This window comes from Poecile atricapillus, chromosome 14, assembly GCF_030490865.1.
Source record: "Poecile atricapillus isolate bPoeAtr1 chromosome 14, bPoeAtr1.hap1, whole genome shotgun sequence".
Lineage (NCBI taxonomy): Eukaryota > Metazoa > Chordata > Aves > Passeriformes > Paridae > Poecile > Poecile atricapillus.
Window position 1 is genome coordinate 15,966,764 of NC_081262.1, and position 26,361 is coordinate 15,993,124.

Here is a 26,361-nt window from a genome sequence, read left to right on the forward strand (position 1 = left end):
GTGACACAGCTCTGGCTCCTCACCCCTGCATCCTCCTGTCACACAGCTCTGTCTCCTCATCCCTGCATCCTCCTGTCACACAGCTCTGGCTCCTCACCCCTGCATCCTCCTGTCACACAGCTCTGGGTCCTCATCCCTGCATCCTCCTGTCACACAGCTCTGGGTCCTCATCCCTGCATCCTCCTGTGACACAGCTCTGGGTCCCTCAGTGTCATCCCTGCATCCTCCTGTTACACAGCTCTGTCTCCTCACCCCTGCATCCTCCTGTGACACAGCTCTGGGTCCTCACCCCTGCATCCTCCTGTCACACAGCTCTGTCTCCTCACCCCTGCATCCTCCTATCACACAGATCTGGGTCCTCATCCCTGCATCCTCCTGTCACACAGCTCTGTCTCCTCATCCCTGCATCCTCCTGTGACACAGCTCTGGCTCCTCATCCCTGCATCCTCCTGTCACACAGCTCTGTCTCCTCATCCCTGCATCCTCCTGTGACACAGATCTGGGTCCTCATCCCTGCATCCTCCTGTCACACAGCTCTGTCTCCTCATCCCTGCATCCTCCTGTGACACAGCTCTGGCTCCTCATCCCTGCATCCTCCTGTCACACAGCTCTGGCTCCTCATCCCTGCATCCTCCTGTGACACAGCTCTGGCTCCTCACCCCTGCATCCTCCTGTCACACAGCTCTGGGTCCCTCAGCGTCATCCCTGCATCCTCCTGTCACACAGCTCTGGGTTCTCATCCCTGCATCCTCCTGTCACACAGCTCTGTCTCCTCACCCCTGCATCCTCCTGTGACACAGCTCTGTCTCCTCATCCCTGCATCCTCCTGTGACACAGCTCTGTCTCCTCATCCCTGCATCCTCCTGTGACACAGCTCTGTCTCCTCATCCCTGCATCCTCCTGTCACACAGCTCCCAAATTAAAGGAGATGCCTGCTGCCTGCCACAGGGAGCCCTTGCTCTCTGTTCCTCTCTCTTACTCCAGAATAACAGAGCAGGATGAGCTTCCTTAGGGCTCTCCCTGTGCCATTCTCCTGGCCAAGCAGTCAGCAGCATGCCCCTGGAGCAGGTACATCAGGGCAGTGTTCATTCAGCTCTCCCAAAGTGGAGCCCTGCCACCTGCAAAGACCCAACTCAGCCTGTCCTGGGGTGCCATCACCTCCCATGAGGTTTCAGTGCTTGAGGTCAGCTGCTCAAACCCTGGGAGAATGAAAGCCTGAGGCTGCAGGTCACGCAGCCAGGGTCCTGTGGTGTCTGTGATCAGAGCTGATCTCAGCCCTGGAGTGAGTGCCCTGGTCCTCACACAGACTGTGTTACCAAAACCTGCTTAATTCCATTAGAACTGGTCACTCAAGGTCTGAAGAGGCCCCAGCTGCCCCTGAGCCCATCACTCCCAATCAGCCACCTCCACCCCCAGGCTCTCCTTACCACAGGTGGCATTGAGGAACAGGACATCGAAGAGGGACAGGTTGGCCACCTCAGGGGGGTGGGCACATCTCGTGTCCGATGCCTCAAGGACTCTCACTTTTCTGTCTTCCACCCAACGGGGCAACCAGGACAGTTTGCAGTCACAAACAAATGGATTCCAACTTAAGTTTCTGTCAGAGGGAGATCAGAACAAGTTAGGGATTAATGTGACATGTGCTAAGCCTTAATTACAGCAGTGTGCCGATCCCTCCCTGTTCCCATCTGTGCCACTCCACTGAAAGGCTTTGGAATAACTGGGAGAGGAGTTAATGAATAGGGAATCAAGCATTAATTAACATGATTTTTCTAGAGGATAGAATTAGGCAAGTAATCCAAGTACTTTTTTAACTCTACAAATAATTGTTGCAATTAGAAGCAAATGACAGACACAATCATTTATCTAAAATAATCTGCCATGCAAAAGCCCCAGGGTATGAGGGCAGCCTCTCCTGCTCAGGGAGACTATTTACAGCCCCATTAAAACATAGCTAAGGGAATAAAATTGATCTGTCAAAAAAAGAAATGCAAAGTCAATGATAATCCTTCCACGTGGCAGTTCAGTGAAAAGAGGGGAACTTTAATTGCAGCTAAGCTTGGTCCAAATTACAGCCTTTGGCACTCAGCTGTGAGCAGGACAGGGCTGGGGATGTGTGTGGAGCTGATGCCAGCAGGGCTGGGCGTTCACAGGGCTCAACCCTGACTCTGGGGCTGAAAGCACCACTTTGCCACCAGGCTGAGCAGGGACAGGCTCCTGGGACCCAGCCCTGGGCCTTTGTGTCTTTGCAGAGCCCCTCGTGAGCCAAACTGAGAATGCTCTTTGTGTCCTGTCCTCAGGGACAATGTGAGCTGAGCTCTCCTCTCTGGCTTGCACAGGGTTAATCCTCTGCCATTTGTGCTGTGACTTCAGGGGTCTCTCCTAGAAATGTGTGACTTCCCCTCACCTCCCTTCACATAACACTAAAAGACTTCACTTAAAAAACAAAACCTACAAACTTGAATCACTTGAGGACAACATCTTCAAGTGACTTGGACCCCTCAGTCAGGACCTACCATGCTGCAGGAACCCCTGGATGCTGCAGTCCCGAGGTGTGACCATGCACACAGGACACAGTGGCCCAGAGCATGGCCAGAGACAAGAAGCTCAGCAGGGCTGCTGTGGGAGAGAAGCCAGGAAGACAAGAAGGCAGCAGGTTGGAGATTCCCAGGAGACAGAGGTAAAGATGAGGAAGAGGTCAGGACTGAAGGACAAGAGGAGCAGGACACAGCTTGAGGAAGGAACTGGAGACACCCCAAAAAGCAGCTGCTTGGGTGGGCAGCCCAATATCTCTCCAAGTCAGCACAGCCTCCCACCCCAGCGGGAAAGGAAGGGAAGTTTCAAGGAAAGGTCTAAAAAAAGAACTGGGAGACAAAGAACATGAACTTACATTTCACTTAAATTAAATAAATTATCAAATATTCCATCTTCTAATGTAGAAATCTGGTTGTGGCTTATATCTCTGTAAAAGAGAGAATAGTTCATCGTGTTAGAAGCAACTTCCTCATCACTGCAGCTTTTCCCTGGCAGGGTGGGCAGGCCCTGGCACAGCTGTGGCTGCCCCTGGATCCCTGGAAGTGTCCAAGGCCAGGCTGGACAGGGCTTGGAGCAGCCTGAGGTAGTGGAAGGTGCACTTTAAAGGCTTTAAGGTCCCTTCCAGTATCAAGAGACATCTTGTGGTAATTCCTCCTTCTCTGGCCTTGAGCTCCTCTCCATCCAGCAGTGCAAGGGGGTCAAGTCCTGCCCAACTCCAAATGCCAATAATTCCCAAATCCTCAGACTGAGCAGCTAAAGGCCCCAGGGAAGGAGCCCATGGACAGAACCATGTGAGGCTTGGGAGATGAGGTGGAGCAAGAACAAAGCAAACCAGTGCAACACGAGCCAGGGCCCAGCTCAGCCGTGCTGGGGGCACTGGGAGGACTGGGGGCACTGGGAGGACTGGGGGAACTGGGAGGACTGGGGGCACAGCAGGTACTTACAGCTTTGCCAGCGAAGTCAGGCTTCTGAATAGCTCAACATCTAAACCACTGATCCTGTTATTGGAAAGATCCCTAGGGAAAGGCAAAAAAAAACATTTTCAGCCTTCGTTCAACCCCATTTTGTCACACCTCCATTACCAGACCTCAGAAGAGCCTCTCTCCAAGCTCCAACCAGAATCCTGACTGGAAACATGGTGTGTTGAAGGCATTCAGAGCATTTTTCCCAGCCAAGGAAAACACCTTTCCCAAAAGCATAAAGCATTTGCTGCTCACACAACCTGTAAAAAGAGATCAGGAGTCTCAGGATGTGCCCTCACTCTGCAGCACACCTGGAGCAACTACACCTTGCCACACGTGCTACTAAATGTGATGCATCCTCTTTAAAGATATTAAAGTCTAATCTTTGTTCAAAGAAGTCTTTAAGAAGTACTTTAGACTCAAGTAGTAATTAACTGAGAGGAAAATTTATGATGAACTTCCAAGTGTGTTTCTCGTGCCAAAGCCCTGATCAGTAATTACACAATTGATGCGTCAACTCCATGTTTTAAACATCTTTTTGTCTCTCTTTGGAAAAGCTTAAAATGGAAGAAGAAGCAACAAAGAATATTTTCCATTTGAAATCAGGACAGATTATCATTCTAAAAGGAACACTGTTTAAAAAAATCTCCAGTTGCTCCCAGTAACACCAACAGCCTTCAGCTCATCCAAACCAAACTCTCCCTGTCCAGCTCTCTCCTCACCCATCATCTTCCTCCCCAAATTTAAATGTCAGTCAGAGATGAAGCGAAAGTTTCGCTCATCAGCCTCCACTTGTTCCCAATAAACTTCACTATTTGTTTTCAGAAAAATCTCCTTTTTTTCTTTCTTTTAGCAGCATCAAAACATTTACTCCAAGCCCATGTGATGGCTCTTATCCTTCATGGATTTCTGGCCGAGCTCCCAGGAGAGAACAGGGCTGGACACACTTTGCCACCAGAGCTGTTCTCCTGGCATCTCCCTTCTCACCATTTTTCCTACAAACACTTCCTCTCATTTCTCCTGGCTGTCTCACTTGTTATCTCTACCCCTTAATCAATTGTTTCTTGGTTTGATCTGACATTTAAACTTCATTTATCCAAATGAAAATAATTCTGCCAAACTGGCAGGAAAATGATGTACGATTCCAGGAAACTGGGGATAAGTAACAGGGATGGATGTCTCTTTAGAAGGTTTATTTTCCCTGATTCTGCTGTCTGGGAATTCTTTGCCAAGCTGAGATTGGATTCAGAAGAGTTCACCAGCAACACCAATACAGAAGGCGAAGAAATGTGCAAAATAAAAGCTGAATAAATACATTAGAAAAAGGACATAAACAAAAATATCCGATCACACCGGCGATCTGTGTCTGGGAGCAGCTGGGACAGCAGTGGAGGAGCACAGAGCATCCCTGGCTGAGCCACACTCTGCACAGGGGTCACCAAAGTCCCCTCCAAACCTGCTTCCAGCTTCACCTGGGACAGAAATGCAGAGACAGCTCTGGACAGCCCAGCTCCACCTCTCCTCAAACACTTTCTGTACACCAAACCCCTCTGTCCCTACTGCTCCCGTGTGGGGAAGGAGCAGAAGGAGCAGAGTTCCTGCCTGCCACCTTACAGGGAGCTCAGGACAAATATTTCCCTTCTCTGAAATACCTGGAAGTCGCCCATTTAGTTTTTAGGCAGCACCTCAAGTCCAAGGAAAGGAAATGGGAGTTTCAGCTCAGATGCCTTCCTGCTCCTCGCCCAGACAAGCAAAACCTCCAAAACAAACCTTCAGCTGCTACAAAAACAGGGCTCTGCCATTTCCAAGGGCCTCTTCCAAGGTGCTCCTTGGCTGCAGGGCAGCTGGGGAAGGTGTCAGGACTCGGATCCTGTCTTTGGGGTGCCAGCACTGTCGCGTCTCACGGCTGGAGAGGGCTCCCGTGCCTTGCTCTCCTTTATCTGCTGATAAAGGACCTAGGCTGGCATCCTGCACACCCCAGAGCCCAGCTGGCATCGGCTGTGACAGCTGAGCTTACCCATCTGAGCATCCTGACCCACAGCCCAGGGGCAGAGATGTTCCACCACTGGCACTCCCCGGGGAGAGCTGGGGCTCAGCTCCAGAGCCTCAACCCCTGGAGGCTGCAGTCACCCCAAGGCCTGGCACTTTGTCACTTCACCAAAGCTCAGATGCTGCCCAAGGATCCCCAGGCCCTTGGTTCCCACCTGTGTCCCACACCCACAGACACGGCTGAGCTCCATCCAGGCCAGGCACTCACCGGTACCTACAAACCAGGGCAATTCCCTTGCTGCTTCCCTGCCATCATCATCCCATGAGAAACTGGAATAAAACCTCTCTGTTTTCACCCTCCCTGACCCCCTGGGTGTGGAACCTGCAAGGGAAGCAGAGCTTGGGTTGACAGGACAGCTGGGAGCAGTGAGGAATGGTGGATCCATTCCTTCTCCCACTGCTCCCTCTCCAACATCCATGGAAAATCATCTTGTGCCTTCCTGGCATGGGAGAGGCGGCTGTGAACCAGGCTGGGCTGCAGGAAAAAAAATAAACCAGGAAATACTGAGCAATGAAAGCCAAGGCAAAGGCTGTGGGACAGAGCTCAGCCTGGCGGTACCACAAACTGCCACGACTGTGTTTTCCCAGCCCAGTGCCAGAGGAAAATCGGAGGATTTTTGGAGGCCGGAGGAAATTCGGAGCAGGTTCAAGGCAGAGCTGAAGCCAGCAGCGAACAAGGCTCTCCATTGACATTCTCTGCACACACAGCCTGACGCCCTCCTCACAAGGAGAAAGAAAAACGTCGTTTCCTGTGGCTCAGGGGACTTTAGGAACACGCTGTGCCTCCTGGAAAAGTGCAGCCACGAGTCACAACGCCTCAGTCCTGCCTGAGCTTGCAGAGCTGTGAAATGGAGCCATGCAATGGCATTCTGTGGGACACAGGGCACCAAAACTCACCAGCAGCTACGGAACAGGACAGGAGTTACTGAGAGCTGCCCACACTGCCACGTTCCACCTCCCAGCACAGCAAAGGGAGAGGTTCAAACACTGCTGGAAAAGGGAGGTGGTTTAGTGAGGAAGGTGAAGCTTTGGGAAATAAGGGAATATTTAGCAATAAGGGCGTCAACCTGAGCCTTGGGAGCCTTCAGCTCCATCCCAGCCCTGCTACGATTCCCTGTGTGATGCCGAGTGCATCCCTGAGCCTCTCCGGAGCTGGATACCCACAGCCCAGCTCAGAGAGGGGCTGTGAGGATGGATCCATCACAGACACCACCAGCCCGACCTGCTGCCCGTGCATTTGGGGAATTCTGGGGGAAAAGGCATCAAGAACCGGTTCCTTCCTCAGCTGCAGCCCTGGAAGAGGGAGGGAACGGGAGGGCTTGGCGCCGATTGAGGGAAGCAGGAAGGAGCAGGAGGGCTCAGTGCCACCCACTCCATCCCTCAGTGATGCTCAGAAGCCCCCTCAGAGCCAGCCTGGGGGTTATTCCTGCACCCTGCTGTGGCCAGGCTGGTTTTGGGCACTGCTGTTTGCTCCCTCATTCCACAGAACATATAATGTTCAGCACAGTATGGGCGGCCCTGCTGCCAAGCCTGATGTCATGCTCTCATTATGTCATTTGTGGGCCCGCTCTGCCTCCATTTCCCAAAAAGGGAGGGAGGGAGAGGGAGGGCAGAACTTCCCCAGCCCTTTTGGTGCAGGGAGCAGTGCCAGAACAGTAATGGGGAAAGCATCCAGAGACGGAGAAGCGTCTGAGTGAGAGGAGCCCTGGGGCAGAGCAGCCCCAGGAAAGGTCCAGGTCTGTAACCACGACCAAGGCTGAGGTTTCTGGGGGACAGCGAAGCTCCAGAGGAGCCAGGGAAAGAGAGTTCCCAGCAAAGCCCAGCAGTGCTCCCATTACCCCATCAGGCAGGTTCTGGCTGCCCCTGGAGCCCTGGAAGTGTCCAAGGCCAGGCTGGACAGGGCTTGGAGCAGCCTGGGATGGTGGAAGGGGTCCCTGCCCAAGGCAAGGAGTGGGGCTGGATGGGCTTTAAGGTCCCTTTGAACCCAAACCATTCCAGGATTCTGTGAAAAGCCAGGCTGCAGCATTCCACAGCCTGTGACCAGTGAGAACCAGTGACAGGACATGTGAGATGGCTGCTGAGACAGAGCGAAGCCCAGAGCTTCCAGAGCCTTCCATCACCTGCCAGATCCACAGACTGCCCGAGAGATGCCCTGCACAGCCCAAATGCTGCCTCCCACGTTGCCATGGCAAACACTTCCCTGTCTCCAGGAACAAAAGGCAGCGTGGAGCTGATCCTGCCTCACACACACAACAGACTTTCCAGAAAAGAGCAGGAAAAACTCTGTGTGCTTTTGCCTGCCCGAGCCAGGAAAAATTACAGGTTTTTGCTGATCTGATTCCTTTTTTCCTTCATCTTTTGGCTTGCACCTCTCCAAGGAAGCACAGCAGAAGCAGCAGCACTTGTGCACAGAGGTGAGGATAGAGATTATTTCCACAAATGGTTACGGAGATCTGAAAAAGCCTGGATTTTCCTGTGTGCTGGGCACAGGGAGCAATGCTGTGGTCCTGCAGTAGGGGCAGGGCCACCCTGCCTGGCAGGAACAGCCTCACAACTCCCCTGCACCAGGAGTTCTCTAATCTTCATCCCCAGTTACTGGTTTCAGTCATGCTGAAGCATTTCCCAAGGCAAAAGGATTCCAGCTCCACCACACATCACCCCCAAGAGCTGCAGCCCAAGAGGGGCCTTTCCCTGGTGGCAGGCAGCTGTGAGCACCCTCATCTACCCGAGGCTGTCACAGCACGATGACAATTTATTTGTTCATTTGCAATTTATGAGTTTCAAATGCTGGCCCAAGTCCTTGGCTCTCTCTGAGGAATTCGCCCCAAAAGACTTTTTCACGAAAATTCATCTAAAAATGGAATGTTTTCCTTCCTACAGCAGAATCCTAATTGTTGATAGGAAATGCAAGGATCTTGGCAATGTTCTGTACACTCCCAGTGTGCCCTCACAGGGCTGCAGTGCCAGGAGCAGACCCAGATGTCTCTCCCAGCTCCTGCAGGACCACCAGCAGGTCACTCCATCGCTGTGGGCTCCCTGAGCAGGGGGATGAAGCAATGCTCCTCCCTCACCTCACTGCCCTGCCTCATCCTGCTCAAGCCTCTCCCTGAGCACCAGCACAACAAAACCCCTGGAGCTGCAGCAGTAAATGCAAGGTTGGGGGACACAGGCTCTTCACAGCTCAGGAAAGGGGTGAAGGCTCTCTGTGCCCCAAGAAGCAGGGACAGGACAGAGCTGAGAGCTCAGGGCACCCCAGGTGACACAGTTCATCCTACACTCCCTCCACTCCTGTGTCTGTGCCTCATCCCTGGGGCAAACAGAGGAGGTGAGGCTGCAAACACCTGCAGGAGGCACAGGCAGAGCACTCCTGTAACAGCCAGGGACCCTCATCACATCTAGGGCATCCCAACCACAGCCAGGGCATCCCAACCACAGCCAGGGCATCCCAACCACAGCCAGGGGACCCAACCACAGCCAGGGGACCCAACCACAGCCAGGGCATCCCAACCACAGCCAGGGCATCCCAACCACAGCCAGGGCATCCTCACAATGGCCAGAGCACCCCTGCCACAGCCAGGGGACCCAACCACAGCCAGGGGACCCAACCACAGCCAGGGCATCCCAACCACAGCCAGGGCATTCCAAACACAGCCAGAACATCCTCACAATAGCCAGGGCATCCCTGTCATGGCCAGGGCATCCCAGCCATGGATGGGGCACTCAAACCACGGCCAGGGCATCCCCAGCAAGGTCAGGCTAAGCTCTCCTCCAGGTGGGAGCTGTCTGCAGGGCAGCTGTGGCTCCAGGAGCAGCTGTGGCTCCAGGAGCAGCTTCCTGCAGACTTTCCCAAATAAGGCTGTGGAGCCAGAGCAGGGATGGAGGCACTGGAGCAAGGGGGATGTGTTACCTCATGCAGCAACCTCATGCTCTGGCAGGGCTGTCCTGGAGCGGTGGCATCATGTGCTCCATCCCTGTCCCCACGGCCAGGGGGCTCCCAAAATCCAGGATAACTCTTACAAGTTATCCTTACCCGGAGCTGATTTTATCTCCACGCTCCCAACACCCAAAGTACAGAGCCAAAGGCGAGGGGGCACTGGGGTGTCACCAGGGGAGCTTGGGGAGGCCAGGCAGGTGCTCCAGGGGGACAGGGAGGTGGACACAGGGATGGCCACGGTTCTGAGAGGTCCCTCCCATCTTCTGAGCCACCCCAGTGACCAGGAGCCAGCACTGACCGAGGCTGGCGCCAGCCATGGTCCTTCCCTCACTGCCAAGAGGTGACTTCATGTGGCACAGAACGAGGAAGAAACCTCAGGCATCACCCAGCCTTGTGACAGCACAGCAAAGGATGGGAACAGCACAGAGCTCCAGCTTGGGAAAGCAGCAACCCAAACACTGAAATCAAGCTGATGTCCATAATTAGCGCCGCACGTAAACGAGCTGTCTGCAGCTCCAGCCAGGGAAATGTCAGCCCTGCAAACACTCATTTGTTTCATGGAAAGTCTGCAAAGCAACCAAAGATGTGATAAATCCAAGTATCTTCCTAGCACACGTGGCAGAGCTCAAGCAGATCCTATTAAGATGCCTGCAGCCCAAAGCCAACTGCTTTCCGTGCAGATCCCCACTTTTTCCCCCAAAACACATCTGTTCCCACGTCCTGTGCCACTGTGTGCCAACACACAGCAATCCCAGTGCCCAGCTCCAGTCTCCTGAAAACCCAGCACGTTTCCAAGTCAGCATGTTGGAGCCCAGGAACATTTGATTTTACCATAAAAAGGGAGCCCCTCTGGAAGCTGTAATTTAGGGATTACACAGCTGAGTTACTCCATGCTTAATCTTCTTTACACAAAGTGAAGAGTTTTCAATAAATGTTTAGGTATTACTGATATTAATTCACCGCTGGGACAGGGAATGGTGGAGATAATCTCTGTGTCCTGGTTTTTTATTACTCAATTTGTATTTCTTTTACAAGTGAGGCTTTTTCTTGGACAGCTGTCCTCTAGGGATGTGAGAAACAATAAAACCCCAATGCTATTTAGTCCTAGCACTGTAAATGCTGCAGCACACAAGAAAGGAGCCACAGGCAGGGTTCACAGGATGCAGGAGGCTCGGGATAATGCTGGACTGATCACAGGGATGTGCCACTGAGCTGGAGCCAAGGGACACAGAGAACTCCAGGAAGTCCTTTCCAAAGCACAAGTCTCTTCTGCAGACACTGCTCTGAATGGGCTAGTCCTTGGAAAACTTCTGGGATTTCTGTGTTTTGTATCCCAAAAGGAACAGGGGAACAATTTGGGCATCACTGATACAGAATGAGAGCCACAAACCAGGGACTGCCTGATCCTCCAAGACATGGGAGATCTGTGAAAACCTGTGAAATGCCACTTCTGAGCTGAATTCATTGCCCAGCCCAGCTGAGAGAATGCGAGACTGATAAGGCAGTATCAGATCAAAAGGAATTTCTTCAAACAGCTGGGAAATAATTCTCCCATTTCTCACACAGGAACAGTCAGTGTGTGGTCAGGCACCAGCAGAACAGAGGGACAACAAAGCCACAGGCAGCAGAACACAGCCCTCACAGGGGATCAGGGAATCCTGGAATGGTTTAGGTGGGAAGGGACCTTCAAGACCATCCAGCTCCACCTCCTGCCCCAGGCAGGGACACCTTCCACTAGCCCAGGTTGCTCCAAGCCCCGGAGTTCACAAAGGATTGAGGATTTAGGGGAAAGAGCAGCAACTGGGCAAAGCCTCTCACAGCAGGTAAAGCAGGCACACAGAGGAAACACTGGATCCAGGGCACAGGGAAGTCTCATGGCCAAAGGCACGAGGTGGCTGAAGGACAGTGCCACCTCATCCCTGACCCTCTCCTGCTTTGGACCTCCCACTGCTGGAGCAGCACAAAGCTGAGCAGACCAAACTCAACGGGGTTTTGGCCATTTCCTCCCAAGTCCTTTGTAAAGCCTGAGCTCCAGGTCCTGCTCCCAAATTCCCCAACCCACACCTCCTGCAGGCACATGGAGCACATGGAAGGGAATGGCACCAGCCTGGCTCCACAGAGACCTGCCAGGACCCACCTTGGTGCTGACACGGACACATCCTCCCATCCTCCCTGCCCCAGACATGGACTGTGCCTTCCCAGGGCGGGTAACACTCCTCAAACCCTTCACCTTCACAGCTGGCAGTCCCAACCTGTTCAACCTTTGGCTAACAGCTCCCTCCAAGTTTTCCTGGGTCCTGGGTGCTTGCTGAAAAAAACAGTTTCGTGTCTATCTTAGCCCTGTCACTTGATTTTCAACTCCAATATGTTTTACCAACAACATTTCATTTAAGAGTCTCCCTGTTTCAGGCTCTCACCAGCATCCCTCAGCTCCAGCACAGGATGTTCCTGAAAACACTGATGGGGAAAAGGACAAGAAGAAGGGAAGACCCACTCAGGTCCAGGCCTGGCAGAGCATTATCAGTGATGGAGACCAACTTTGAGCAGGATTTTGCAGCACAGCCTGTGCTGGAGAGCTGATGAGCCTCTTGACTGACTTTCTTCCTCCCAGAGGGAAAAAGTAGATTTGGGGCCATCAGATTAGTACCTGATATGTTTAAAAACAGCCCAAAGTAAACGGTGCTGCTCTGTGATGCTGAGCACAGCCCTGAGCTCACAGCCACTGCCTGCGACAGAAAATCCCCAGACTGGGAGAGCTGGGAGCAAAAATCAAAGTGCAGCACATTCAGACCCCCAGGCCTGGCCAAACCACGGCTGCAGAACAATCCAGTTGTGCTTTCCCTGCAGTCCTGATGTGAGGGCTGCTTCCCATGGCTTATCCCAACAACTCAGACACTGCAGATCATCACATTCCACACACAGGTTCCTGCAGCAAGCCCAGGCAGGGAGCTCCCAGCCTTGCAGAGGATGTTCCCATCTCAGGCAAAGACTCTGAGAATCATTCAAAGGTTTGGGTTGCAAGGGACCTTAAAGACAGGATGGAGCTTGGAGCAAACTGATCTAGTGGGAATTCCACCTTCCCATGGCAGGGGGTGGAATTGGATGGGCTTTAAGGCATTTTCCAGCCCAAACAATTGTTTGGGTCAAGTCTATGGTTCTATGAAACATTCTGAAGCTGATGTTTAATCCCTTTAGTATCTGCAGTGTTGATTTTTCATTCCAATTCCTGACAAATACATATCACATTGAGTCAAACTCTGAAATTTGACTCAGAATTCAAATTCTGACTTCTTGCAGGAATCAGATGTGTATTACATCAACATCAGCATCTTCTGCTCCTCCATCTGCAAAGTTACTTAAAAGGCAGAGGTTTTGGAGATCTATTTTCCACAAGTGGATTTTCCATGTTGACTGCCACTAATTACACCATCCCCTTTAATTTTTAGCTAATGCCATGCTGGGCACAGCATTGTTTCTCCCTGGGAGAGAAAATCAGGACATTGGGCTAATGAATGTTTGTACCATCCCATTTACCTTCTGTTAACACTGGCACCATGTTTGTTTTAATCCAGACCCTGGGAATCTCCCTAAGGCCCAAAAATCCATTAAAAGCAAACATTAATAGCCCAGAGGACTCTTCAGCCAGATCTTTTAAAATTCTTGGATGCAAAATATCTGAACTTGCTGGTTTAAGAAGGTCTAACATTAATAGCAGCTGTTTAACATCCTCCTCGGTTACTGTTGGAGTGGAAAGTGTTTCATCATCCTCATATGATACAAATACATCACCTGGCTTTTTTCCAAATAGAAAACAGAAATATTTACTGACCAGTCCTGCCTTTTCTGTATTTTCATTGATAATTTGACCATGTTCATCCATTAACAGACCAGTATCATCTAACTCCTTTAATTCTCAACAGACTTGAAAAACTCTTTACTCTTCTCAACCTTGCTGGACACAGACTTTTCCTTAAGATTCTTTTGCTTATCAGTGTTCAATGGGCCTGAGCTGAGTCACAACCAACATTTCTCTTTCCTTCTTGTATATCTATTTCTGTAAGAGCTTCCTCTCCTCATTCAGGCTCTCACGATGCCAGAGGCAGAGTTTTGAGCATCCACAGCTTCTCCAGGCAACATGTGCCCTGGAAATGTTCCACCACCCTCACAGGAAGGATTTCCCCCCAGTATCCCATCTAAGCCTCCCTGTGCTGGTGTGAAGCCATTCCCCCTTGTCCTGTCCCTCCAAAGTCCCTCTGCAGCTTTCCCTGTGTCCATGGCTGACCCTTTATGGGCTCCTCTCTAAGGACCTGATGCTCCAGTGCTTTGTTCTCCCCTTCCTTGCAGTGAAGATGATAAGGAAAGAGAAAATTAGAGAAGTAAAAAAAATCAATGCTCTGCTGTATCATCCTATTAAAAGAGGACCAGCCCCACCACATATCCCTCTGGGATGGTTACAGCCATAATTTGAAGCTCCTTAATTTGAAGCTGTTCCATAAAAAGCAATTTTCAGTCTTCTCCTCTCTCCATGCAAACTAATTTTTTGTTCAATTAAATCCCATCTTCCCATTTTCTCGAATTCTGGCACATCCACAGCAGCTGCTTTGGCCTTGATATGCACAACCCTTGGATACCAGCGGGAGGTTAACGATGGAACCCTGGAATGGTTTGGGATGGAAGATACCTTAAAGCTCATCCAGTTCCAATCCCAACACCTTCCACTATCCCAAGTTGCTCCAAGCCCTGTCCAACCCAGCCTTGGACACTTCCAGGGATCCAGGGGCAGCCCCAACTTTTCTGGGCACCCTCTGAGACAAGAATTTCTTCCCAATATCCCATCTAACCCTGCACACTTCCAGTTCAAAACCAACAGAACCCCGGAATGGTTTGGGTTGGAAGGCACCTCAGAGATCACATCATTCCAAACCACCTTATCTGCACGCAGTCAGCCAGTTTGCACAATTCTGCCAGAAAACAGGAATATGTGGGACTGTGTAAGAGCCTGTTGAGGGTCCTCTCTGTGCCCATCCCAGCCTGGAACCCTCCTGAGCTCCAGCAGACCCTGGGTTTCCATGCCCAGGGCCGGGAGCCCGCTGTGGGTGCAGCTCCATGGGCTCTGTGTGTGTGTTTGTTTGGGATTTTGTCAATAGGGCTGCTTAGCACGTTGAGTCCTCCCCGCAGGGCTGATGTGTTAGAGCCCATTGGCTCCCCATTCCCTGAAGGAAACATCTGCACATTCCAGACACATTCTGTAACGGGAGTGAAACCCATCCTTGAAGTGAAATTTTACAGCCTCCACAGCGCAAAATAACGATCGCTGGCAAGGGCCAGTGGAAAAGTAATGTTTAAAATATTATTACAGGGAAGCGCCTGCCAGAGCCTCAAATTAATCACTTGAACGTGTCTCTGGTGCGTTATGTAACGCTGGGCCAGCTCCTGCCTGGAGTGCAGCTCTGCTCCAGCCTCATCCCACTGTCCATCACTGCTCCAGCCTCATCCCACTGTCCATCACTGCTCCAGCCTCATCCCACTGTCCATCACTGCTCCAGCCTCATCCCACTGTCCATCACTGCTCCAGCCTCATCCCACTGTCCATCACTGCCAGAGCCTCATCCCACTGTCCATCACTGCTCCAGCCTCATCCCACTGTCCATCACTGCCAGAGCCTCATCCCACTGTCCATCACTGCCAGAGCCTCATCCCACTGTCCATCACTGCTCCAGCCTCATCCCACTGTCCATCACTGCCAGAGCCTCATCCCACTGTCCATCACTGCTCCAGCCTCATCCCACTGTCCATCACTGCTCCAGCCTCATCCCACTGTCCATCACTGCTCCGGCCTCATCCCACTGTCCATCACTGCTCCGGCCTCATCCCACTGTCCATCACTGCTCCAGCCTCATCCCACTGTCCATCACTGCCAGAGCCTCATCCCACTGTCCATCACTGCTCCACCCTCATCCCACTGTCCATCACTGCTCCAGCCTCATCCCACTGTCCATCACTGCTCTGGCCTCATCCCACTGTCCATCACTGCTCCACCCTCATCCCACTGTCCATCACTGCTCCAGCCTCATCCCACTGTCCATCACTGCTCCAGCCTCATCCCACTGTCCATCACTGCCAGAGCCTCATCCCACTGTCCATCACTGCTCCAGCCTCATCCCACTGTCCATCACTGCTCCAGCCTCATCCCACTGTCCATCACTGCTCCAGCCTCATCCCACTGTCCATCACTGCTCCAGCCTCATCCCACTGTCTGTTTCCACTCATCCCGCTGCCCAGCTCCCCCGTCCCCCCGAGCCAGGACAGTGCCAGGCTCCCACTGCTGCCACAGGGGCTGACATCTTCTCTGAGGTCTCCTTCAGGAAGGCTTGGGGACCACATTTCCTCCAGGTGTCCAAATTTTTCTTGTGCCAAAGGAAATCCCAGGATCCCACCAAGGACAAGGGGTGTTTCTCCATCACCTCTGGAAAGCAGCATCCATCACAGCAGCACAAGGAGCTGCTTCCCACTGTGGTGTGAAGAAGAGGAGAAGCAACAGGTCTGCTGGTTAAACTGGTTTGCTGGTGGCAAAGGAAGGAAGGAGACGCTTGGCAGCCTGAACCAGCAGCAGAAAGAGGAGTGAAATGAGTCCAGCAGTACCAGGGAGGATCCTGCAGGCCCTCAGGAAGGATGTTCTCCCAGCAGAAGCAAGGGCAAAACTCTGCTGTCCACCAGGCTGAAGCTACCATGGACATAGCCAGAAACTGCTGAGGAGGACATCTCCATCTCTGCTGTTCCACAGCTGTGTTGGGATATCCAGCTCTTCCCGGTGCTGAGGGCTCAGCCCAACCCATGCCAAATTTCAGCCTGGGAGCAGGGGAGCAGAGCTGCTCTGGTGACAGGTAACTCTGAGTCCTGGGTGGTCTCTGTGCAGAAGCTCCTCCTGAAGCTTGAGATAACAGTGTTTCCAGGATTCCGTGGGAGAAAGGCCTTCCAAGTCACCGCTCAGCTGTAAACATCTCTCTAGCACAAAGGCTCCATAACTCAAAGTCAGGCCCAGGGATCCCTACTGGAACAAAAACACTGAAGGAATTCCTTAAGCCGTAGCTCTGGTCGATGCTCAGCGCTGTAAATCTGAGGCCAGGGCAGACCCCAGAGCCAGGGACAGACAGATCACAGGGATCTGGCCTGAAGAGGCCAAAGGACAGGCTTTCCCCAGCCCCACGTGCTGCTGCCGACACCAATTCGAGCTTCCCCAGCTTTTTCCAAGCGTGGTTGTTTGGGTTGGAGGGCTCTGCTCTCAATGTTTTTGCAGCATGTTCAGTATAGAACCTTAAGTATCTTCCTTCTGAAAACAAAACCCAATTAGAACCCAATATAGAGCTGCTGGTTCCCGTACAAAAGCCATTTGCATGTTTCTGGCATTAATAATGTGTGTGGTTGGGCTGCTTCCTTTTAGCATTAGAAAGTCTTCTGTGATGCAGTCAGAATATTTCTGCTTCGAAAAAGCTGATGTTCAGAGGCCCCAGAGTAGGTACAGAGGAAAAGGAGCAGCTTGCTTGGGCCTCAGCTGCCCCTCCAGAAGACCTGAACAGGCCTGGGAGACAGAAAACCATTTGATCCCTGCACAAGATCACAGAATCCTGGAATGGCTTGGGTGGGAAAGGAACCTAAAGATCATCCAATTCTACCCCCTGCCCTGGGCAGAAACACCTTCCACTAACCCAGAGTGCCCCAAACCCCATCCAGCCTGGCCTGGGACACTTCCAGGGCCTCCCCACCTTCAGAGGGAGGAATTTCTTCCCAATTCCCATCTAAATCTACTCCTCAGGGTGCTCTCAAGTGCAGGTGATGCCCATTTCTGGTTCTTCCCGAACCACTGTGCACAGGAGGCTGCTCAGTGTCCTCCTCTGGAGCCACCCTGACCAACAGACCCATCCAGGGATCCACCCTCTCCCATGAGTTGTGGGACATGACAAGATCCAACAGCCCCTGAAAATCCCAGGTGACACAAGTGACTCCTCAGCAGTGACACAGCTGGAATGACATGAGCCTGACACCGCAGCCAGGAGGGGTCTGGATCTCCTGGCTTCAGCAGGACTTGCACATCCAGTTCTACCCCTTCCTTTGAAAGCTTAAACTCCAGACAGGAGAGAGCCAAAACTATAACATGGTCTGCCTGAGATGAGTTATTGTCCACACTTCTGCCAAATATCAGGGGCTGAGAAATCCACTCTGCAACGTATCTGGAGGTATGGGGTGGAGACCAAAGAACAGATTCCCTGGAAAAAGCTCTGGAAGAATGCTTCAACCAAGTCATCAGCTTATCCTGGAAAGATGCAGCTGACCTCGAGATAACCTGCTTTGCACTGCTCCCCTCAGCTCAACTCTTCCCCTTGGCCTGGACTGATCTCCACCTGTCCAGAGCGACACCTCTGACCTCTGGCTTGGCCAGACCCTCCTGGGCTGCTCTGGGCTGGCTGTAAAAGAGCTTCTGTGCAGTTCCTCTGCAGCCCTTCAGCAACTGCAGATCCTCCTGTGCCCCCAAAGGTTTGTGCTGCAGCTCAGGGAAACCTGGGGCTCTAGAAGGAGCCACCAGGGGCTGAGAACACCCCTGGGTGTGTTCCTCCTTCAGGAGAACAAGGACCTCCATGCTGCCTTGGGGAAGGACACGGAAGGCTCTGATCCTCCACCTTCCACACTGTCCCCTGTCCTGGCACACAAGTTACCCACAGGTGTGTGAGAGTCACACATGTTCCAGGACAAGGACAGGTTATCTCCAGAGCATCTTTTTCAACCCAGACTCAGGAAAAACAGGAGGAGAGCACAGCAGCCATTCCACAGCCTACAGAAGGAGTCCCAGTCTGCTCCCTGGTGAAACCACAGCAGGCTCAGAGCTGGTGCCGTGGGCTGGACCCACATCCCTCTCCTGCTACAGGCTGCCTTCCCTGGCCAGCCTGGGGAAAAAGGTCTCTCCCTCAAATAAAACACACGAGGCAGACACTGCTGGAGTGTCCCAGGCCAGGCTGGACAGGGCCTGGAGAAACCTGCTTTAGCAGAAGGTGTCCCTGTCCATGGCAGGGGGTTGGAATGAGATGGTCCTTAAGGTCCCCTCTGACCCGAACCATTCCATGATTCTGTGATTTTTCTGTGAGGAATCAGAGGAAGGATAATTCCATTCACTTCAGACTACAGGTCCCATCAGGGATCTGTGAAAGGGAGGATCACTGCAGTGCCTGTTCCCTTCTCTCACAGGACCAATGCCTCTAATCCCTCTATAAGAGCATCATTATGTGGAATAAACTGTCTAGAGGGAAAAAAAAAAAAGGTCTTGCAACTCTGCTAATCTTCTTAATGATTTAATACCTGCAAATACTACTGGGAGCTATCCCTTTCCTGATCCCATTAATCGCTGCCGTACAAAACATCTCACACACTTCAGCATCCTACTGTGGATTTCGTTTTTAAACAAAGCCAATTTCTCTGGAGACCAAGCGAGGGTTTCTGATCCCACAACCCCACCAATTTTAAAAGATCTTCTAAACGCCTGCCTGGGGGATTCCAATAAGTCCTGGCACAGATCCTCTAAATAGTAGCAAAGCTAAACAGGGTACGGCTGTTATTGCAGAGATCTCTCACTGCCAGCACAAATACACAGCCTGCACCATTCACCCTTTTACAGCAGGAAAGTCATGGACAGTTGATGATTCACAATCAGCATTTTTCCTTCTACTACTGCCACCCCTTTTCTTTAATTATTCCACTTCTCTGGCAAGCAGCTCTTCCCTGTAGTTTTTGTGACACTTCTCCCCCTGATTGCTTCATCACATTGATGAGGACAGGCCACATCCCAAAGTCCCCTGTTTGATTTCTCCATCTGCCATGGGCTGCTAAGACATCTCGAGCTGGGGTTCAGCCAGCCAGGGTTGGCCACTCCCTCGTGTATGGGACCAGAACAAGACTGGAACTCCATTCCTTTGGAGAACTCAGAGTAAGGCTGAGGTGGCTTCATGAGCCTTGTTTGTGCTGGTTCTTCTCTTTTTCTTTGCCTATGCACAGCCAAGAGACATTTCCTTCCCAGGTCAATATGTACATGTTTGTAAATAAACGTAAATATATTCAACATTAAATATATAAAATATATTAAATTGCTGCCTACTCCCCACACAAGCACATGCTGGGTCTGACACTGGTACTGATTCTTCCTCTCAGATTATCTCCTCTTAATTAGTCAGTTTAAATCTTCCTCAGCTCAGGGTTTTTCCAAAGCTCCCCAGCACAGGTCTCGTGTTGATTCACCTGAACTCCAGGTGTTTACTGCTACCACAGGTAAGTCCAACACCCAAAGTCCCCACAAATCACACAGTGAAAAACTCACCAAGAAAGGACAAATGAACCATGAGAGCCCCACCAGGGCAGATGTCCCTGGAGCTGACACAGACATCTTTAAAAAGAGAAAGTCACACCCCTTACAGTCCATGGATTTTTTTTTCCTACAGTAAAAGAGATTGATTTTGTTGTTATTTCAATTCATGAGAAGCCCAAGGCTGAGCCCCCTCCCTGGCACAGGGCGACTCAAACACGGACAGTGCTGGCTGAGGAGCCTCTGGGGAGGCTGATGCTTCACTTCAGGTTCAGGCAACTGTCTTGGACTGTGTTTAATGATTTAATCCAAAATTACTCTTCCCTATTCTGCAGAAACCCACGAGGGTGATTGTGTAAGAGGGTGTTTGCGGCGCACACAAACCACCAGCAAATTTGCTTTGTTTAAAAGGGAAAGAAGAGCAAGGAAACACCAAGGCAAGGCCAAGACAAATAAAATGGTACAGACAGAGTGCCCCAAGGACTGGGGGCACGCAGTGTGCTCTGTGCCCAGCACCAGCCACGCTCTGCTCCGAGCCCTGCGGGGACTGGAACGCTCCCAGAGCAGGCTCGGATCAGCAGGACAGCCCAATCCCTCTTCAGGCTCCACACAGACACTCTGCAAGGTTTGGGTAAACATCCTTGGTAAACTTTGGGACACCACAGCAACGTCAAGAAGGATGACACTCATAAATCAGCCCTGCTGGCAGCAGGAGAATTTGCCCAGCTCTCTCAGACACAGCATCGCGCTCAGGATTTGCAGCAGACACTGAGTTAAGCTGCATTTTCGGTCTTGTGCTAAACCACCTTCCTGCCAAGGCTAAAAATTGCTCCGTGGCGTAATCACAAACTGAGGCAGAAGAGCGAAATAATAAATTTCGTTCCCATATAATAACAACAAGTTAGGTTTCCATAGCACCCCTCTTCCTCTCGGATCCAAGAGGACATTACTGGCTTGCCTCACTGCAGCAGGCTCCGTGCACGGGGGTTATGTAACGCACACAGCCACTGCTCTGGGGGCTGGAATCCGTCCTCACAGCTCAGCTCAACACACACAGGACCCCCAGTGCACAGGGAAAAGGGATGGCACAGGGCAAGAACTGAATCCTCCACAATGCTGCTGATCCATGGTCTGCTCTGGTGGGAAAAGCCCTCCAACATCAATGAGTCCAACCTGTGACCTCCTGTCCCCTCCCTGTCACCCAGCCCTGAGCTCCAAGTGGGAAAACAGATGGGAAAACCACAGCCCGGGCACCTGTGCTCAGAGAAGCTCCTGGGTCATGCACCAAAGGACAAAACAAGCTCCTTTCCAGCTCAGTCATGCTGGGATCGCTGCCCAGTGGTGCCTGTTCCAACAGCACCAGCCCACGCTGGGCACTGCTCTGTCACTGCTCTGTCACTGCTCTGTCACTGCTCTGTCACCGCTCTGTCACCGCTCTGTCACCGCTCTGTCACTGCTCTGTCACCGCTCTCTCACTGCTCTGTCACTGCTCTGTCACCGCTCTGTCACCGCTCTGTCACCGCTCTGTCACTGCTCTATCACCGCTCTGTCACTGCTCTGTCACCGCTCTGTCACTGCTCTCTCACTGCTCTGTCACCGCTCTGTCACTGCTCTGTCACTGCTCTCTCACCGCTCTGTCACTGCTCTCTCACTGCTCTGTCACCGCTCTGTCACTGCTCCGTCACTGCTCTGTCACTGCTCTGTCACTGCTCTGTCACCGCTCTGTCACCGCTCTGTCACTGCTCTGTCACTGCTCTGTCACTGCTCTGTCACCGCTCTGTCACCGCTCTGTCACTGCTCTGTCACTGCTCTGTCACCGCTCTGTCACTGCTCTGTCACCGCTCTGTCACTGCTCTGTCACTGCTCTGTCACCGCTCTGTCACTGCTCTGTCACCGCTCTGTCACCGCTCTGTCACTGCTCTGTCAGCGCTCTGTCACTGCTCTGTCACCGCTCTGTCACCGCTCTGTCACCGCTCTGTCACTGCTCTGTCACTGCTCTGTCACTGCTCTGTCACCGCTCTGTCACCGCTCTGTCACTGCTCTGTCACCGCTCTGTCACCGCTCTGTCACCGCTCTCTCACTGCTCTGTCACTGCTCTGTCACTGCTCTGTCACCGCTCTGTCACCGCTCTGTCACTGCTCTGTCACCGCTCTGTCACCGCTCTGTCACTGCTCTGTCACCGCTCTGTCACCGCTCCATCACCGCTCTGTCACCGCTCTGTCACCGCTCTGTCACCGCTCTGTCACTGCTCTGTCACCGCTCTGTCACCGCTCCATCACCGCTCTCTCACCGCTCTGTCACCGCTCTGTCACTGCTCTGTCACTGCTCTGTCACCGCTCTGTCACCGCTCTGTCACCGCTCTGTCACCGCTCCATGTCACCCGGGGAACACAAAGACCCCAAGACTTTTCCCAATGACCAGTCTGTCTGTCCCACCTCACCCTCGAAAGGCTATCGAAGAGCTCCTGTTTTCCTCACAACAAAGCCAGCCTGGGAGCTCACGGGAGTGGGGAGCAGAGCAGGGAAGGTGTGAGGAGCTCACGGGTGTCAGGAGCTCACGGGAGTGGGGAGCTCACAGGAGTGGGGAGCAGAGCAGGGAAGGTGTGAGGAGCTCTCGGGTGTGAGGAGCTCACAGGAGAGGGGAGCAGAGCAGGGAAGGTGTGAGGAGCTCACGGGAGTGGGGAGCAGAGCAGGGAAGGTGTGAGGAGCTCACAGGAGTGGAGAGCAGAGCAGGGAAGGTGTGAGGAGCTCACAGGAGTGGGGAGCAGAGCAGGGAAGGTGTGAGGAGCTCACGGGAGTGGGGAGCAGAGCAGGGAAGGTGTGAGGAGCTCTCGGGAGTGGGGAGCAGAGCAGGGAAGGTGTGAGGAGCTCACAGGAGTGGGGAGCAGAGCAGGGAAGGTGTGAGGAGCTCACGGGAGAGGGGAGCAGAGCAGGGAAGGTGTGAGGAGCTCACGGGAGTGGGGAGCAGAGCAGGGAAGGTGTGAGGAGCTCTCAGGAGCGGGGAGCAGAGCAGGGAAGGTGTGAGGAGCTCTCGGGTGTGAGGAGCTCACGGGAGAGGGGAGCAGAGCAGGGAAGGTGTGAGGAGCTCACAGGAGTGGGGAGCTCACAGGACAGGGGAGCAGAGCAGGGAAGGTGTGAGGAGCTCACGGGAGAGGGGAGCAGAGCAGGGAAGGTGTGAGGATGAAGGTGTGAGGATGAAGGTGTGAGGATGAAGGTGTGAGGATGAAGAGCGCGCGGAGCATCGCGCACGCCGCTGATCCCGAGGCGCACACGGCTGCAGACTGCCTGAGCTCCATTTTTCCTTTCCAACATTTTCCACACCTTCCTGCCAAGAAAACTCCGAGAGCTGCCTCCTGCCCTGTCTGGAGAGCACTCCCCAAGCAGAGCAGCCCTGGAGAGCACAGCCTGCACACGCGGAGCCACCACCGGGCTCAGACCCTTCTGCCAGCCTGGCAGGGACTCGGGAGGGCAAGGGGTGGCTCTGGAGCACATCTGGAACTTTGGGTGCTCCACAGGCAGGGCAGCCCAGCTCCTGCAGGGTACAGGGGTGATGCTGAGGCTGACAGGAGGAAGGGAATTGTAGAAGCATAGAACGGTTTGGGTCGGAAAGGACCTTAAAAATCACCCAGAGCCATCCCATGCCATGGGCACACCTCCCACCCACTACACCAGGCTGCTCAGAGCTCCATTCCTCCTGGCCTTGGACACCTCCAGGGATGGGAAGAGGAAAGGAAAGGCACCAGAAGCAAGAGAACCACGTTTTTGTCCAGCCTGGGCTGTAACTGCAGAAGTGTTTTGTACTCAAGACTGGTGTTCCCCATATAACACAAAAAGGAAAATCATAGAATCACCATGGTTAAAAAAGATCTCTAAGATCACCACCTCAGAGGCCTGAGCAGGGATTTCACATCTTTTTTTATGACATTCAGAATCATCAGACATTAAGACATTTTTGTGAAACAACCTAGAGCCCCAGATCCTACATTCAGCTGAATATGAGAAAATAAAAATTTTCATCTGTTTCTTGTGTGTTGGGCTGCTTTTTTTTAATTTCCTGCTGTGTGAAACAGGAGAAGCAATAAAATCAAACCCTTGGAAACAAATGACAACTGTTTAATGGAGTAAAAAGAAATCCCAACGCCTTCCTAGGCTGTTTATGCCACAGCTACTCCATGCACGGCTGCGTACACAGGTAGAAGAACAGGCTCCAAGTCCAGACTTCCTCGCTTTTATGGGTTTAAATTGGATCCCACTCAGTGTTTAAGGCCACTGTTGAACTGCTAACACATTCTGCACCATGACTAACACCAACTGGGTTATTTTTCACTCACATGTGAAAAATTCCTGTAGCTGGTCCTGTGGTACATGGCTCTACATCACAAATCTTTACCCCTAAAAAGAATTAAAAAATGCACTCAGTCTTTGTCCTTAAAGAAGTGGTGGGTTCCCTTGCCTTCTGGAATCATGACATTAAATTATAATCTCTAATTTTTCCTTCCCTTCTATTTTGTTGAAATCTATTCTTGCTCTGTATCTTCTCACTGAGAGACACAGATGCTTCCAGATGTCTCCTACATGGGAGTTCAGGCTCAAAACACAGAAGGTACCAGGATTTGGCCTTATTTTGTTCCTTTTTAATCTCAAAACTTAAGAGAGGTAGCTGACTCATGTTTGGGCTGGCAGAGCTGGAATCTTGCAAGTAATTGCATCCTTGCTATTTTATTAATTAACATAAGTTCTCCCACTTTTGTCTGAGTTGTTGGTGATTGACTACTGTGAGAAAAATAGAGATCTTTCCTCGATCTCAGGCAGGTGAAAAGTCCAGCCACTTCCTTCTCCAGGGCCTGGCCCAGGCACCCAAAGGGAAAGGTGCAGATTTATCAAATATTCCAGCACTGCTCAGCTCCACCAGATCATCCAAGCGTCTCCTCTCCGAGGGGAGCTCCACCCTCCACACAAGGCAGAAAATCCTGCACACACCAGGGCTACTGTGAGTTGTTAAGTGTGGTTTTGCTTCACATACCCCCATTTCCTTTCCAGCAACAGCACCAGAAAAAATACTGAGGAGAGAGTTTGTAGCTGAGGAATTCAGTGAATGATTAACTCTATCCTACCTATTAACCATTGCCTCCATTCCTCCCAGCTCTGGGCAGCAGAGCTGTGCCAGCACCTGATGCTCCCTGCCTGGTGTGCAGATCCTCAGGTGATGTGGATGGTTCTGGCTCTGAGTTACAGCTCATTACGTGCAGTAATGATAAATCCAGAACAGGCACAGGTCCAGGATGAAACGCTGCTCCCTTGTCACACCCCATGATTCCTGTTGCCTGGAGGTGACCATGGAGGGACCTCCAGGGCCACCAGGAGCAGGGCCAGCTCCTCCCAGGCAGGCACAGGGATGCAGTGACCAGCTGCTGCTATTCCCACTCCAATCTCAGCCGTGCTGTGCTGCCCTGGAGACCAGGACAGAACAGGGGATGCAGCTCCAGCACCCTGAAGATGCTCCAGGGGCAGCTGGATCCATGAGCAGCCCCAGCCCATCATCTCAAACCACAGGACCTGCACATCCCACAGGCCCCACGTGCAAACCCACGTGTTTATCACACTCAGCTGCACCTCAGAACATGGGGAGGGCTCAAACACAAACTCCTGTGTGACCTCAGGCACCTCCCTCACTCTGTGCATGGAGCTCCCTACAGCCTCACCCAGCTGAGAAACCGCAAGGGGAGCTTCAGGTTGGACATCAGCAAGAATTTCTTCATGGAAGGGTTGTCAGGCATTGGAAGGGGCTGCCCAGGGAGCTGGTGGAGTCACCATCCCTAGAGGTGTCCAAGAAATGGCTGAGGAGATGATCTGTGGTGGCTTCGGCAGTGCTGGGGGAATGGTTGGACAGAATGATCTTGGAGGGTTTTTCCAGCCTTAACAATTCTGTTATTCCATGATTCTACTGTCACACAGCCTGTGAGCCTACCAGAATTAGGACTCCAAGAAGTTAAAAGAAACAAGCGCAGAAGCAGAGTTGGAGCCAGGAGGAGGACTGGAGCCATCCCTGCCATCTCAAGCTCCAGTGGGAATACTGAAACACAAGCACATTCCTCTCTGGAGCTGCTCCCTTGCACTGGACACAACACTGACTTCTCTCTGTTTGGGAAACTGCCCTGAAGTTGGGCAGAAAACAAAACTTTGCCTTTTTCAGATGGTTTAAAAGCAAAATTAATGGTTCTCCAATTCTGGGAGCACAGTGGCACCAGTAGCTGCCACTCAGGATGCTCCCCCAAGCACAAGGTTGTGTTTGGTTTGGAGGATGAGGAAGAAGAAAGAGGCTGAAGCCCAAGCAGGGGTGGGAAGGCAGGGCCAAGGGTACCAATGAACCCTTGTCAAAGTGAGTCCACATCTCTGTTTTGCTGCCCTGATGCTCACCCTGAAGATTCACCTTCCCAAGAGCCGCCACAGGATGTTTTCTGGCTCCTCACAAGGACAAAAGAGCACCAGGCAAACAGGAATTACAAATCCAGGACATTTATCCAGCAGCCAAGCACT

At 52.2% G+C, this 26,361-nt stretch overlaps 1 protein-coding gene across 7 annotated transcripts in view; it reads right to left on the minus strand.

Annotated features, from left to right (window-relative positions):
- Positions 1-26,361, minus strand: part of PKD1 (polycystin 1, transient receptor potential channel interacting) — an 81,166-nt gene that overhangs the window by 44,032 nt on the left and 10,773 nt on the right. For all 7 annotated transcript variants that reach the window (XR_009278767.1, XR_009278765.1, XR_009278766.1 and 4 more), the window contains exons 2-4: positions 3,480-3,551; positions 2,891-2,962; positions 1,428-1,597 (exon numbers count right to left, since the gene is read on the minus strand). Coding sequence is in view for 4 of the 7 variants with exons in the window: in XM_058849759.1 (XP_058705742.1) it covers positions 1,428-1,597; positions 2,891-2,962; positions 3,480-3,551 (314 nt within the window). In the remaining 3 variants the exon portion in view is untranslated. The remainder of the gene's footprint in view (positions 1-1,427; positions 1,598-2,890; positions 2,963-3,479; positions 3,552-26,361) is intronic.